This window comes from Nematolebias whitei, chromosome 6 (genome assembly GCF_014905685.2).
Source record: "Nematolebias whitei isolate Nwh7 chromosome 6, NemWhi1, whole genome shotgun sequence".
Classification (NCBI taxonomy): Eukaryota; Metazoa; Chordata; class Actinopteri; order Cyprinodontiformes; family Rivulidae; genus Nematolebias; species Nematolebias whitei.
In genome coordinates, this window is record NC_056503.1 from 47037457 (window position 1) to 47054239 (window position 16783).

Consider the following 16783-nt stretch of genomic DNA (forward strand, 5'->3'; position numbering starts at 1 on the left):
GTTAGAAACAGATGGGGCGGGGTCAGAAACCTCAGATGGGGCGGGGTCAGAAGCCTCAGACGAGGTGGGGTCAAAAACCACAGATGGGGCGGGGTTAGAAGGGAGCGCATCAGGGAAGGTGACCACTTCTGGCTCCGATTTTGTGACCGTCTGCTGGGTGTTTATTGGAGCTGAAGAAATATCTGAACAAAAAAGACGGCGACGGGAAAAATGAAGACGGGAGGAAAGGATGGAGAGAGGATGAGGAGGCAGGAAAGAAGGGTGTGAGGAAGGAGACAATTAATCAATCAGAACAAAAGAGACGAGGCAGAGGAGGAAAGCTTCATCACAACAATCAAAATCTTTCTGAAGACGAAAGCCAGGAGAGAGAAATGGTGAGGAAGATAAAGTGAACTAAGACTCACTTATTTTTTAAAAGAGTTGTTTTTATATTTTATTACAGGACCTTTTGGAGCAGGTGTGAGCAGTTAAGGCTCTGGACCTTTTTCCGCGCGGACTTGACGCGCACTGTCCGCCGAGGGTTAAGACTTCATACTTAAGCAGCCACCCTGAGCGGCTGCAGACCAGCTCCGCAGACAAGGGACGTTCACCTTCGGGACAAATTGAGTTTGTCGATCGGTCATTTACTGACACACCTACCGGATTGATTGACAGGTCGACAAAAAAAAAAAAAGAGAGCTGGCAGCCCCAGCCGCAGCAGTGTTTTGTGTTTATATGTTGTTAATAAAAAGTAAAAAAAAAAAAAAAAGGGAGCACTGGCCCTGCAGCCCACACATCAGACCTGCCCACCAGGAAATCTCCAGACCCTCCCGCAGCCACGCTGGACCTGATTTTAATTCGCTCATGACAAATTCCTTCATTTCTCACCATTTCAGTCATGGCGTCAACAAAGAAGGAGGAAGTGATCACTTGCCTCTTGGCAAAAAACAAAATAAAAGTCCATTAAATCAGATCAGGGATGAAGACGGGGAATTTAATACATTGGTGTCACGTACAAAACAGTCTGTTGCCGGGCAGTTTATTGTTCGACACCAAGTACATGTACGCGGTCGTAAAAATTGATCTTTGAGTGGACATGTCCAGCGGGCATCCGCTTCGACTGTAATCCAGTACACGTGGACCTCTGCGGACTGACGTACGCCCGAGTATACTGGAGGCTTTAGGATATCACCTGCAGCAGCAGCAGTCAGTTTGAAGAATCAGGACAAGAAGTTCTCGTGGAGTCAAACTAATCAATAAAATCAATCTAATCAATCAAACTGAAAACTTTGAAAACTGAAGTCCATCCATCCATCCATTATCTTTACCCGTTTATTCCATTTTGGGTCACGGGGGTCGCTGGTGCCCATGTCCAGCAATCACTGTGCGAGGGGCGGGGTACACCCTGGACGGGTCGCAAGTCCATCACAGGGCCACATAGAGACAAACAACCATTCACACCTAGGGACAATTTAGAGTTACCAATCAGCCTAACATGCATGTTTTTGGTCTGTGGGAGGAAACCGGAGTGCCCGGAGAAAACCCACGCATGCACGGAGAGAACATGCAAACTCCACCCAGAAGGCTCCTGGACCGGGGTTTGAACCAGGGACCTGCTCGCTGAGAGGCAGCAGCTCTACCAGTTGCGCCACCGTGCTGCCCTGAAAACTGAAGTGAAGTATGCAAAAACAACGATTACTTTTAAGAAAATAATTAAAAATGGACTTCTGCAAAAATATATATGAAATACTGTTATGTATGTTGCATTATAGTTCGAAAATTATAGTGAATTGTTCTTTTTTTCTTTTTTGTTTGTTTAGGTACTTACAGATGATTGTTGTTTGATTTGAATTATTGTAAGAGGGGGCAGATAAAATAACATTTTTTTCTTCCTTCTGCTACCCTTCATTTTATGTATATATTATATAAACTTAGTTTGCATTATTGTTTTTTTTGTGTGTGTGTTGTATTTTAAAATGAATAAATTTAATTTAAAAAAAAACTAACAGCTCATCAGAGGCCAAAATCTAATTTTCTCCGTCATCTACGGAAACAAAGATTTTACAAAGTGATCTTTTAATCCTCGTAAACCCAGTTCCTAGAAAGGTCTTGGTCCACGCAGAACCACTTCCTGTAGTATCGAGGCTGGACCTGTATGTGGCGCCGTAACGCTGCCACCAAATCGCATCAGAAACTGGAAACGAGTAGTGTGAAGCTCAAATGTAATCACGACAGGACGAGGAGGAGGACGCCTTTGGGTCGTAGCCTGGATTAGAGGTGGGGCGATGATGTCATCATCTTTGGCGGCCATTTCTTTTTCACTTTGGAACCCATTAAAAAAATGTTTGCTTTGGGGTTCCTAAAGTACAGTTTCAAAATGGAAGGACCCAAAAACACCTTAAACTTTTAAAGCGTTTTTGGTCACTTTTTAATGAGATTGTTGTTTGTTGTCGAAATTTTCCTCTAAAGAAAGAACAATGTCTGCATTGCTGCACGTCCTTGTGCTCCGTTACCTGCCCCTCTGTTGATCGGCTCATTATTCTGCCACTCTAATCCAGAGCTCTAATCCAGAGCTCTAACTTGAGCGGTTTACGTTTGTCCGACACGAACCATTTTCCTCCTGGACAACTGGACCTCGTCTCGAGTTTGTCCGCTGGACAACCACGTGATAAAGACACGGATTAAAGTTCTCGGTCTGCGACGGATTTACGTCATCTGTAAAAATGTAAATGTTTTGGTCTTTTTAAAGTCATCCAATCTAATGATCCAGGGATTAAACTGACACCGTTTCAATCAATAGACAGAACCAGAGCCACAGTTGGACCCAGTCAGAATAGAGCGGGGCGGGGCCTGCTGATACACGGCAGGTGAGCTCAGTGTTCCTGACTCAGAGACGGACTCTACAGGTGAGAGCACCGATCAGTGTTTCCTGGACTGTTTTACAAGTAGGACACCCCGCTGCCCTAACCACGGTGATGACATGTAATAAACATTTTCACACGTGACCCATTCACTGCAGCCGAGGGAGACGCCAGAACTGATGCACCATCAACTCCTCCTGACCTCCCCGGGACTTTTCTATCTAAAATCTAACTTTGTATTAAATTAAATGAGCGTCGTCATCATCGTGCAGACATGTGCAACCTGCGCATGTGACCGAACTCTCCGGGAGGAGAAGGGAGGGAGGGGGGAGAAGGAGAGAGAGAAAAAGAGAGAGAGAGGCCTGAGAGTGCCTCATGATGGAAGAGGAGACTGTTCCTGCTGCAGAGTTCTGGGGTTGGGTAACCTCTAGGTGTACAAAAAGTCTAAATATTTTTTCTGCTTTAATCTCTTCCTTAAATACGCTGCGAGTGTCTCTCTTCTAAAGTCTGATGAGGAGGAAGAGGAGGAAGAACAAGGAAGTTCCACTCCAGCAGCTCCTGAAAGAATCGAAACTCCCAGCAGTCCACAAGATGGCCGACTGAGAACATCTGTATGCAGTAAACTTTGTATATATACACAGTATATTTATTAAAGTACATCTCTATTGAGATGTTTTTCCTTCTTTATTGTAAAGGCTGAAGACAACCATAACTTTTGGTGAACAACCAGATTCTGACAGGAAGTTGTTGCTGGACAACCTGGAAAATGTCCTCATGTGTACCTCATGTGTACCTCATGTGTACCTCGTGTGTACCTCGTGTGTACCTCATGTGTACCTCGTGTGTACCTCATGTGTAACTCCAGTTCTTAGAACGCAGGTACAGACGATGTGCGATAAGAGTTCAGTTCAATGGAGCTGGGAGCGTTACAGAGTCAGGACAACTAATGTAACGTTTGGTCTAACTGCTGGGAAACTGGTCGTTTGTGTCCTCCGTGAGAATTTCTTCGCGATTCTTTAAAGTGAAATCTCTCTGACTGCTGTCTGCTGCAGGTAAGACACTGACTTTACAACCCCAGTACCAAAACCCCTTCCAGTAAGCTGCAGATCAGCTCCTCTCTGGAGGGTCAGCCTTCGCACTTTTCAGACATCTAACAGTTTCTCTTCACGTACGGAGCGTAGTAAGAAGAATGTTTGCAGCTCTAAAACATAAATAACTTAAAAGAGTTTGAGTTTCCAACCTGTTTGTTCTTTATGCAGCTCAGCAGGTTCACTGAAGCCACCAGCTTGGCTCTCCTCTTCCTCCTTCTTCTGAGGGGGGCTGGATTCGGTGCTCGATGGTTTCATCGGGCTCTCGCCTCCCACGCTGCTCCGAGGTGACTGCAGCTCCATCTCCTCCCCCCAGTCGGACACAGGGTGGTGGCCTTCCAGCGGGTAGAAGGGGCTGAGGGGTTTGCCTCCTTCTGACGCCTCCTGAGCTGCAGGAGGCGGCGGGATGCGAACCTTCGGCTTAGGCGTCCGCTGCTCTTTGGGGCTTCCTGCCAAGGTCGTTCGTACGTGGTGTTTGAGAGATGCAGCCGAACTGGGTTTCTCTTTCCCGGTGTCTTTCTTCTCGCCGCCCCTGGAGTCCCGTCCCGAGTCGACCCTCTCCTCCACAACTTCTTCGTCTTCCTCGTCATTGCTGGCGTCCTCCCATTCGTCGTCATCTTCATCCTCTTCGTCTTCATTCTCCTCCTGCATGTGGGAAACGACAAACATGAATCATGTCATTGACATGTCATGTCAGTCAGTCATTTAGTTCTTATCTTTACTATTTGGATCTACGTATTTTATCCTGTGTCCTTCACTTGTTTGTTTTTACTGTACAGCACTTTGGTTGGCCTTGTTGCTGTTTTTAACTGCTTTATAAATAAAGTGGAATGGTATATGATATGACATGACATGTACGGTATATAGTATATGGTATATGGTATATGGCAGGGGTCACCAACGCGGTGCCTGCGGGCACCTGGTAGCCCACAGGGACCACATGAGTTGCCCACGGGGCATGTTCTAAAAATAGCACTCATGATCAAGGAGCACCACCTAAAAATCGTCATTAACTATATTTTTAAATTTAAGAAATAACATTTGCAAGGATGTATATTTGAAATGAAAATGATTAATACAAAACTTAAAAAGAAATAGTTTTACGTATACATTTTAGCAATCTTGTCTGGGGTCAAAGTTCAGAATCATGCATAGACCACTCCCATCTCTGCAGCGATGTAGCTACAAGCTAGTTTTACCTCAAAGAGGTTAAAATGGCAGAAAAACATAAGAAAACATTTGTTCACAGTGACTGGGAGGAAGAGGTATTTTTACAGTTGTGAAAGACAAGTGTGTCCGTGTCTCATTAGTGGGCTGTGGAGACAGCAAAACAACATGGAGCGACCCTTCACCAGCTAACATGTTAGCTTCAATGCTAACTAGCCCCCTGGTGGCTCACAACAGGCAGAAGAATGTCAGAGTTAAAGCTTTGAACAAACGCCAGACGATTTTCACGAGGCATTTTCAGATGAGGTCTTTCTTTAAAAAGAGTAAAAGATGCAATGATTAGTTAAAATGATTTTATATGTACAGCACTTTGTTGCAGCTGTGGTTATTTTAAAGGGCTTTATAAATAAAGTATTATCATTACTATTAAAAATGCTGCAGATCTGAGGACCATTACTAATGTCTTATGATTCACTTAAAAACGTCAGTTTTTTACATTACTGATAATTTGTATCTACAAGTTAAGAGTTCTTCCGAAGTGTTACAAACACAACAGTTAGTGCAAACAGGGCTTGACTGGAATATTTTATTGTTAATAGGTTATTAAAAATGTACAGAAGTTGTTGAGAGTAAAAGGCCTATTTTGAATGAATGTTATAAATATGTTAATACATAGAAAACAGTTAATAAAATATTTATAAAATACACTGATTTTCAAATGTTACTGACTGAGATTAACATAAAAGAAATGGTAATTTATGTTTAAATATCAGTTTTCTGCTGCAGTAAATCATCCGTTTTGTCCCCTTTGTTTGGGACTGGAGCCAATCTCCGCTGCTTTTGGGTGAAGGCAGGGGACAGCCAGGACAGGTCTCCAGTCTGTCCCAGAGACACCCAGGACAGGTCTCCAGTCTGTCCCAGAGACAGCCAGGACAGGTCTCCAGTCTGTCCCAGAGACAGACAAAGAGACAAACAACCATCCACACTCCCAGTCACAGCTAGGAACAATTTACAGTTGCACAGAAGAATCAAAAAGGGATTCAAACTGAGGACTGAAGTTCTCAGTTGAGAGTTCTGATCACTAATTATCAATAATAACTGATCATATTTACTAAGCTAAATCTTTACTGATAATCACTGTAGGGAGTTTTTAATAATACAGATCAGATCAGATGTGATCAAGCAGTCAAATATTCACATGTACATATATTTTTATTAATACTATAATTAAAGGTGAGCCATGCAAATTTGTTTGTATCAAACAAGTAGCCCTTCGTGTCTCTCCGTTCCACTGAAGCAGCTCTCAAGTCTCAAAAAGGTTGGTGACCCCTGGTATATGGTATGGTATATGGTATGGTACGGTATATGGTATGGTATATGGTATGATATGATATGGTATGGTATGATATGGTATGGTATGATATGGTACGGTATATGGTATGATATGGTACGGTATATGGTATGATATGGTACGGTATATGGTATGGTATGGTATATGGTATGATATGATATGGTATGGTATGATATGGTACAGTATATGGTATGATATGGTATGGTATGATATAGTACGGTATATGGTATGATATGGTATGGTATATGGTATGATATGATATGGTATGGTATGATATGGTACGGTATATGGTATGATATGGTATGGTATGATATAGTACGGTATATGGTATGATATGATATGGTATGGTATGATATGGTACGGTATATGGTATGATATGGTATGGTATGATATGGTATGGTATGATATGGTACGGTATATGGTATGATATGGTACGGTATATGGTATGATGTGGTATGGTATATGGTATGATATGATATGGTATGGTATGATATGGTACGGTATATGGTATGGTACGGTATATGGTATGGTATATGGTATGATATGGTATGGTATGGTATATGGTATGATATGATATGGTATGGTATGATATGGTACAGTACTGTATATGGTATGGTATGGTATGGTATGATATGGTATGGTATATGGTATGATATGGTATGGTATGATATGATATGGTATGATATGGTACGGTATATGGTATGATATGGTATGGTATATGGTATGATATGGTATGGTATGATATGATATGGTATGATATGGTACGGTATATGGTACGGTATATGGTATGATAAGGTATATGGTATGGTACGGTATATGGTATATGGTATGGTATGGAGGATAAACAGTGACATCAATGAAAATACTGTAAGGGAGTAAAACCTTTAAAATATTAATTTTCAGCGTTAATTTTTTTGTTTAGTTGTTAAATCCAGATTTGACTGATGAGTTCTGTTGCAGTTTTAGATTTTTTTGCTTTAAAACTCAAAATGTATCAGCGCTGCATGACTAAACTTTACAAAATCCCTGTGGGTTTGTCAGTATAACCTGCCCGTACATGAAATACTATTTCATTTAATTATCAGGATATCTTTAACTTCTCCTTTATTACCAGTTTAAATCCAAATGAAGACTGTTTACCTTCTCTGGTGTTGGAGGTTTGGGTTTTTCCTCCTCCTCCTTCTTCTTCGTTTTAGTCTTCACCTCCTTCTTTGATTCGTCCTCCTTTTCCTTCTCCTCCTCCTCTTTTTCTCCCTCCCAGCGGTTGTCATGCATGCTGTCATCATTTCAGATTAGCAGAAGGTTCAGCATCATTGTTAAAGAACAAAAAGTTGTATCTCACTGAGCTGCGACTGTTGGCCACAAACTGAAAATCAAGTTCTGGACGGAGTTTCCAGATATTTCAAGAGGTTCGCAAATTTCCAGGCACGAGCTGTAGAGGCTCGCTCTAAGTAAAATTAAATTGTGTAACAACTCAAACCCTCCTCAGTGAAGGTTTTGTTATTCCAGAGTACTAGAGTTGTATTTCTTAGAGACGCACTGATCCGATATTAGCATCGATATCGGCGAAAAATTCTTGACCGGATATTGTAACAATGTGACCGATCCATAAGGACACGAGTTGATTGCTGTTTATTTTAAATATCTGCCAGCCAAGCTAGCAAAGTTATTGTTTTTTCCTCTCATTTCAGCTCCTTTGTTTTACATTATATTTAGAATTCTTGAACCATTTGAAAGGTTTGTTGGAGTTTATTTTTTCACGTTTGACCAAAGTTGTCAACCTATTGTTTTGGTCAGTTTCAGTATCTTTATTATTATTTATTTTACACTGGATGTTACAGTATAGTCACAATTGCACTGACTGAACAAATTAAAGTCGTGTTGTTTTTACATGTTTGACCAAGCTTGTGAAGCTAGTGCTGTACTGGTGCAAAGTTTTCAATAAATTTGTAATCCAGTACATTTATGTCTGCATTTAAAAAATGTTTTAAGTTAATTCAGCACTGTTATGTTGTTTTTAATCGGGTTTTTTTTTTATATCGGATCGATACTAAACCCCGGGCATTGGTATCGGTAGTGGAAAAAGTGGATCGGTGCATCCCTATTTCTTTATCTTCTTTGTTTTTGTTTGTGACTTGATGATGGATGCGTTGTTCATACTTGTATAATAAAATGTACATTGTAGTGTTTGTGGTTTTGTTTTACACACCTTGGACACAAAAAGGGACAATGGTTCTCAAAAATTAGCTGCACGGCTCTTTAGTCGTATCAAATCTGCAAATTAAAATTTGTGCCTTTTCTTGAAATTTTTGCTCCAACAGTTGCAGCTCAGAGAGATAAAAACAAGACGGGACTCACCTGCGCTCACAAAGAGAGAAACATAAAACAAGTCCCTAAATTAAAAACATTTAATCATTTCAAGGCAAAGTCTCATTAAAGAAACTGATTTGAACTCGTTTTTAAACTATGATGGTTCTAACCTAAAAAAATAAGGACCACAGGCATTAGTTTGTCTTTTTTTATGTTAAGTAACAAATTTAAAAATCTTAAAAGCCTACTTTAAGTCCAGAAGGATATTCTCAAACTCTTTCTGTCTCACAGTAGAACCCGGACTCACCTGTAGTTCTGTTTCTGTCCTCGGCCCCTCCCTCTGCTCCGGTCCCCTCGGGGCCCCTGGGTCCTGCCCTGGGACAGGAAGTCTCCAAACGTTGGGGTCTTAGGAGGTCGCTTGTTGTCGTCTGTTAGAGACACAAAGGAAATGTCAATGACTCCAAATTAAACTTCGATAATCCTTAAAAGAAGTTTAGATCATCTAGCCTATATATGTCAAACTCAAGGTCCAGGGGCCAAATGTGGTCCTCACTGACATCTTCTCTGGCCCCCCAATATGTTATTTTAAACGTAAAATACTTTTTAGGCGAAATGAAGCCGTTTTGACCATTAAAGTTCATTTATTAAAGAAAAGTTAAACTGAGACACACCTATGCTATAACGTCGAGCAAACAAATAATTGAACTGTTTCAACAAACATTTTGTTGCTTCTAGTTCTTTATTTGACACGGTTACTAATGGAAAATCTGCCACTTCACTTAATAACCAAACTTCTACAAATCAAATCCCTCCTACAAGTCAATCCTCAGTTAATCACAGCTTCTCTTTTTCTCCGTTCTCAGTCAGTGAGGTCAATAAACTGTTAAAAGATCTTGATCCTAAAAAATCTGCAGGTCCAGATGAACTTCCACCTTATTTCTTAAGGCTGGCTGCTCATATCATCACAGTCCCTGTGACCCACATCTTCAATCTCTCCATAAGACAAAACTCCATCCCAGATGCTTGGAAAACAGCTTTTGTTCTTCCTTTGCTGAAGGGAGGTGACACCCCCCCCCCCCCTCACTGAACAACTATCGACCAATCTCTAAACTCTGCATTTTAGCCAAGGTTCTAGAAAAACTGATAAAACTCTCAAATCAAAAATGACCTGGACTCATTTAACATCTTACCTCCACATCAATCTGGTTTCAGGAAACAACACAGCACAACCACTGCTTCACTGAAGGTTCTTAATGATGTTGTTGAAGCACTGGATGCTAAGGATTATTGTGCTGCATTTGTCTTAGACCTGTCTAAAGCTTTTGACACTGTGGATCAGAACATCTTGTGTCATAAACTCTCAGAAATCGGTTTCTCAGAACACACCATTGGTTGGTTCTCTAACTATCTCTCAGACCGGAGGCAATGTGTTCAACATAATGGTACTTCCTCCAGTTATTTAACAGTCAACAATGGTGTACCACAAGGCTCAGCCTTAGGACCCACCCTCTTTACATTCTACATACATAATGTAGGTAAAAACATCCCTAATGCATCCATACATTTCTATGCTGATGACACAGTTGTTTATTGTTGAGCTAAAACTGTTGATAAGGCTTTCCAGCTTTTGAAATCTGCATTCAACATCATCCAGACAGATTTGTTTCGCCTCAAACTTGTCCTAAATGCCGACAAAACCAAAGGGATGCTTTTTTCAAACAGGAAGTCGGTCCCAGCAGTTCTTCCTCTGATTTCATCCTCAAATCGTGTCCCCAATGAGTTTGTTGATTCCTATAAATATTTGGGTATCTTGGTCGACTCACATCTCTCTTTTAAGCTCCATGTGGAAAACTTGGTAAAGAAACTGAAAGTTAAACTGGGTTTCTTTTTCAGAAACAGATCCTGTCTAACCCTGAATGTTAGAAAACGCCTTGTATCTGTGACTTTCCTTCCCTCAATTGATTACGGTGACATTATTTACATGAACGCTCCTACAAGAACCCTGCAGATGTTGGATGCTGTCTATCATGGTGCACTAAGATTCATAACTGGCTGTGATTATCGTACCCACCACTGTACCCAGTATTCACTGGTTAACTGGACATCATTAACTTCACACACACTCTCTCACTGGTACATTTTCATCTTTAAATCACTTCTTGGTCTGCTGCCTTCATACATCTCCTCCTACATGTCTCTGCGTGAGTGCAGCTACAGCGTGCGCTCTCAGGACATTATTACCTGCAGTGTTCCCTCAGTGAGGACTGAACTAGGCAAAAGGGCCTTCTCCTACTCTGCTCCTGTTTCCTGGAATATCTTACAAAAAGATTTGAAGCTCTCGACCTTGACCTCTCTAAGTGGCTTTAAGAATCTGTTGGACTCCTGGCAGGGACCAATGCAGACATGTTCCTGTTTTTAGTTTTCTACATTCGCCTTAGAATCTAGATGTTTTTGTTACTTTTTTTACCATCCTATTTGTAAAAAAAAAAAAAAAAATCTGTATGCCTGTATGGATGCATATGGATATATTACTTTTGTTTGAATATATTCTGGGAAAAAAGGGGCAGATATAAGATTTATTTTTCTTCTGCTGCCTTTCATTTTATTTTTTGATTGTATATATATATATTTTTTTGTTTGTTTTCTATTGTATATAGTTATTTTGTTTTTAATGAAATTAATAAATTTAAAAAATAAAAAAAAATTATATTTATATATGTTATTTTCCTCTTCGTGATGCTTTTTTTGACTGATGCAACTTATATGCCGGAAAATATATCAAGTATTTCTTAATCCCCTTTTGACAAAATCCAATGAAGGCAAACTGTTCTCTACATTCCACCTCTTTACTGACGCCTCGGTTCGATGCGACGAGTCACCGACTGGTTTGTTTTACTTTTATGTTGCTTTGAATAAAATCATCTGCAAAATGATTTAATGTGATTTTAATGCAGATAAAATATATAAAGATTTGTGAGCTTCAACAAGCAAGAGGCACAGATGCAGAGCAACAGTTTTAATTTCCTAAAGGGTTATGTAACTTCATGGAAACAGTACGCAAAATAAATACATTAATAAATCAGTTACTGCAAAAAAATAAATAAATAGCAAGCTGGAATTGTTTAATTGTTTAGGAAGACTTTTCATACATTCACAACATTAAACTACATAAGCTCGTGTTAAATATGTTTTTACAAATAAGAGGATTGATTTGTTGGAAAGGTGAGTAAAAGTTGAGTTTTGTTGGGTTAGTTGTTTTTTTTTGGTGCACCGCAAAGAAACACAAAAAAACCCACACAAGTGTCAGTGCCATGCCTGCGGTCTGACCTGAGGTCCCGCCTCGAGGCTTCGTACGAGCGTTTCGTTCCCGCTCTGCAGGAGGAGGCACGAGTTAACGTCTCACTCACAGAAACACCTCCACCAGGAGAGAAACATTTCGCTGACGTCGCACAAAACCTCTCCTACACCTCTGTAAAGTCTAACCAACAAGTTCTTGCTGGAGCTTCTTTCTGAATAAAATGTGATAAAAAGAGCGGCTCTGTTGAACGAGACGACGTTTGTAGAACGTATTCACAGCGCTTCACCGTTTCCACGTTTTGTGTTACAGCCGTTTTCCAAATTGTATTAAATCTGTTTAACCTCGTTAAGGTAATGTGAAAAAAAAATGTTTTTTGAGATCTTAGCAAATTTATTAAAAATAGAAAACTAACACAAGTACCTTTGTCAAGAAGCTCTAATTGAGCTCAGATGCTGTTTCCACTGATCATCCTGGAGACGTTTCTACTTGGGCTGCAACAACTAATCGATAAAATTGATAACAATCGATTATGAAAAGTGTTGGCAACGAATGTCATTATCGATTCGTTGTGTCGCGCGATTAAGCGTCTTTCACGGCGCTGCGGAGCTGTTTTGTTCACCTGCAGAGCATTGTCAATGCTGGCTGACTGAATAAAGTTTATAAAATAAAAATAAAACCTGCAGCGCGAGTTGAACAGAGCGAGGTGGAAGCAGAGCAGAGGCTGTTTTCAAAGGAATCTAAGTAAATTTTACACATGACCGATGCAGCAAAAACTGTTCGACCCAAGTCCTCAAAAGTGTGAGAGCTCAACGCTTCACAAAGATAAAAACTGCGTAAATTGCAGCTTTGAAAAGTGACGACACGGGAGAACCACGGTGAAATGTAAACATGTCGGAGTCGTAAACTAACGTCCTCGCAGTGTGGATGAAGGATCAGCGGCGGTGAGTCTCTACAATATCCGACATTTGTTCTGTTTCCAAGTGAGAAAACAACGTCGGTCTCTCTGGTAGCTGAAGCTGCTGCTCTGAAGGTCCCAGTGAGCCCAGTGGCCCCCACCATTCACAGATGGAAGACGTTTGGAACCACCAAGGCTCTTCCTCGAGCTGGCCGGCCGTCTAAACTGAGCGATCGGGGGAGATGGGCATTAGTCTGGGAGGTGACCACGAACCCGATGATCACTCTGTCAGAACGTTCAGTTTTCAATCAGCCGCTCAATAAACTGACTGTCAGGGAGTGAGACACGGTTACCACGGTGATCATAATGAGCCACAAGCGGTAGCTTTAATTGTTGTTTTACTTGGTTCTCTCTACATGTTTTGTACATTTGGTACAAATAAACTGATTTTTTTTTTCATTTATTAAATTTATGTTTTTAAACTTTGGGAAAATTCGCACCTTTTTAAATGCGCAAAAAAGAAAAACGCACTGGCACAGGTTTTCAGATTTACTCGTTTTGCCCATCTTTTAAGGTTGATTAAATTTAAAAATAAAAGTAGAAACGCCAAGAAATCATAAAATATTTTAAGTGTTTTCCACTTCTACATAAAATCAAACCTTTAGTGTGAAAGAGACAAAACGCTGAGAAGCCACTGAAAACGTTGGATTTGTTTGACATTGGTGCACGATCATAAATCCTAATAAATACATAAATAAATAAATAATAAATACAGCCTCTCAGGAAATCTCATCTGAAACAACTCGTTCAGAAAGTCATGAAGGTCACCCGAGTGTTTGCAAAGCCACTTAAACTACACGCGATTGAGATCTTTTAAACAATTCATATTTAAATAATGCTTTCACTACATATCGTTGTATATCATTTGCTTGTAGTTTTTATAATTTGCGGTTTAACTTCAGTGTTTGAGTTGAAAAGGTAAAAAAAAAGCAGTAAACAGACACGATGTTAATAAACCAGCGTTTCAGAACCGGTTCTTCTGAACAGTAATGGAAACACCAATTCTCTGAAATAAACTTTGTTTGTTGTTGTTGGTTTTTGGTGCTGAAGGTGAATCGTCTCAAAGAGACGCAAGGTGATTATCTGTGACAACAGAACCAGCGCAGCTCAGAGCCGAGGTCCGTTCGGACTCTGGGGAAATCCAGCGGGCGTTTATTTAAGCGGCTTAATTATCGGGAGGAGGATGTGAGTAACGAGAGGACGTCGAGCAGCCGAGTTGTTGAATCGAAGCCGATCGAAGGTCAAACGCGGTCGTGTAGCCGAGCAACGGCGCCGTGTGTGTGCGTTTACTCGCCTCTCCTGCTGCCCTGTTCGGGCGGGGCGCCCTCTGCCGACGGGTCCTCCTTGAACCTGTCAAAACACCGACAAATACACATGAGTTGTATCACGTCTCGTGTGAAGAGGAGTGAACACGTGAAGCTTTTATTCTGCACAACTCAAACTAAACCCTGCTACTTTTAGCTACTTTAAACAAGCGTTCGGCTTCTTTCAGCTTTCATCAGCTCCTTCAGCTAAGTTCAGCGCTCAGTGTTTCAGCTGCGTTTTTACAGAACAAGTAATTCCTCCATTTAATTTTTAAATTGTTTGCATTTTCTAAATTATAAAATTATTTTTATATACGAATGTTCCTGTTCAGTGCCGAGATGGCTTCTGCTGTGACTTGGCACTTTATAAATGAACTGAATCGAAACTGGAGAAAATCTACACAACAAGAGCCCAGGTCCAAACTGGGGATTGAACCCAGGACCTTCTTGCTGTGAGGCAACAGGGCTAACCACTGAGCCCTCGTGCTGCCAGACTGTTCATTTATCATTAAGCTGAAAAACTTTCCGATAAGAAGCAATATAAATTAGCCTGAGCTGTAAAAGGAAATTAGTCCAAATACAGAAACAGGACAGAAATCTGTTTAAGACCCAAACTGCAAAGTAAGAAGATGAATGTTTCACCCTCACAGTTTTAAAAATGTCCTGAGACGTCAGAATAAACGTCTTCCAAACCTTTAGTGTTGGCGTCACATTGACCTACCCTTTAAACACCCGCAGGCCCAAAGAGCTGTCGTCTAACGTTTGAAACAACTTCTGTAATTTGTCCGTTTTCCGTCTGCGCTCGTTTCTGCGACGCTCTCTCCCGCCAGCCCCCGTGTCGTCATTTAATCAGGGTTCACACTGGATTCTAGGGTGTCTGGTTTTAAACGGAGGCCGAGGATCCAGAACCGATTTGCAGGTGGAGTAAAACCCACGAGCGCCTCGGTGTTGTAGCACAGTCTCTGACCACCTGATGTTCTGTCTAAACCTCTTATTTCAGAGCCCAAAGACCGTTTACAACGCGCCTCTGGATCATGATCAGTTTTTCGAACTCGATCTCTGCACATAAACAACTATCGGACCACTTGTGTCGTTAAATGTCAACGGTCATTTGTAAAGTTAAGTTAAAAACTAGAGAAATTGCATTTCCTGCTAAAATGCAGTGCGAGTGCTTATTGCAGAAGAACTTCCTAAAAAAAAAACAGCTGAAATTTGCTAAAAAAACATGCTGAAAAGTAGCTGAAATGGAAGAACAAGCGTAAATTAGCAGAAGAAAGCAGAAGGAATACATAATTGCTTAATTAGGTTTAAATAAGCAGAAATGACCACAAAAATAGGAAATTAGCTATTTCAGCTAAAAAGGCTGAAATTAGCAAATAGCACAGAAGTAGCTGAAAGAAGCTTAAACTACCAGAAGGAAATGGAAAGAGCTGAAATTAGCTTTAAAAAATGTGGAAATAGCTGAAAAAGCTAAAATTAGCATAAAACTGCTAAAAAGTAGCTGAAATAGCAGAAAAGGCTGAAAGGAGCATAACAAGCTGAAATAAGCATAAATAAGTTAGTTAAGCTGAAAGAAGCAGAAATTACAGTACCAAGAAAAACTTGATTTATCTGAAAACAGTCGAAATTAGCTAAACACTGATGAAAAAAAGGTAGCTGAAAAGGTAGAATAAGCTTAAATTAGTATAAGAAAGCAGAAAGAACGTTCGCTGAAAGAAGCAGAAACGAGCACAAAAAGGTGGAATTATCTGAAAAAAGCTGAAAAGTAGCTATAAAGGTCGAAAGAAGCTTAAATTACCAGAAGGAAATGGAGACCACATTTTTGCTGAATTAGGCTGAAAAAAGTTGACATGGGTGCAACAAATGTGGGATTAATTAAAAAAGCTAAAATTAGCAACAAAAAAGCTAAAACTTGCAGAAATAAGCTTAAAGGAGCATAACGAGCTGAAATGAGCAGAAAGATATTAGAAGAAGCACAACAATGTTGTAGTTAGCAGAAAGAATCTGAACGTAGCACAAAACAGCTGAAGAAAGTAGCTGAAAAACTTTAAATTTGTACAAGGAAGTTGAAGAAGCTGAACCAGAACAAAATGTGAAAGAAGCAGTAAAACGTAAACAGATCTAAAGATGTGAAGGATGTAAAATGAGCTCAATTCATTTTCAATGAGGAAAAAAAAGTCAGAAAAGGCTAAATATTAAAAAAAGCTAAAGTTGCCCCAATACCAAAGTCATAGCAGGATTGTCCTGAAAGAGCCGAACGTTTTGATTCATGATTTGTTGAAATAGCACAAAAACTGGTGAACGAGAAAGAAGCTGAAAAACATACGGAAGAATTTAGAAGAGGCAACAGGATCACAATAATGTGAACGCTTCACAAGTCGCAACACATGACAACAACATAACAACACAACGACACATGACAACAACACATGACAACAACACAACAACACAACGACACATGACAACAACA

General features: G+C 40.4%; 1 protein-coding gene across 1 annotated transcript in view; it reads right to left on the reverse strand.

The window, feature by feature from the left end:
- ccdc9 (coiled-coil domain containing 9) overlaps positions 1–16783 on the reverse strand; it is a 34790-nt gene that overhangs the window by 8823 nt on the left and 9184 nt on the right. Inside the window, exons 9-12 of the mRNA XM_037678354.1 lie at positions 14304–14359; positions 9064–9184; positions 7587–7722; positions 4081–4573 (exon numbers count right to left, since the gene is read on the reverse strand). Of these exons, the coding sequence (XP_037534282.1) occupies positions 4081–4573; positions 7587–7722; positions 9064–9184; positions 14304–14359 (806 nt within the window). The remainder of the gene's footprint in view (positions 1–4080; positions 4574–7586; positions 7723–9063; positions 9185–14303; positions 14360–16783) is intronic.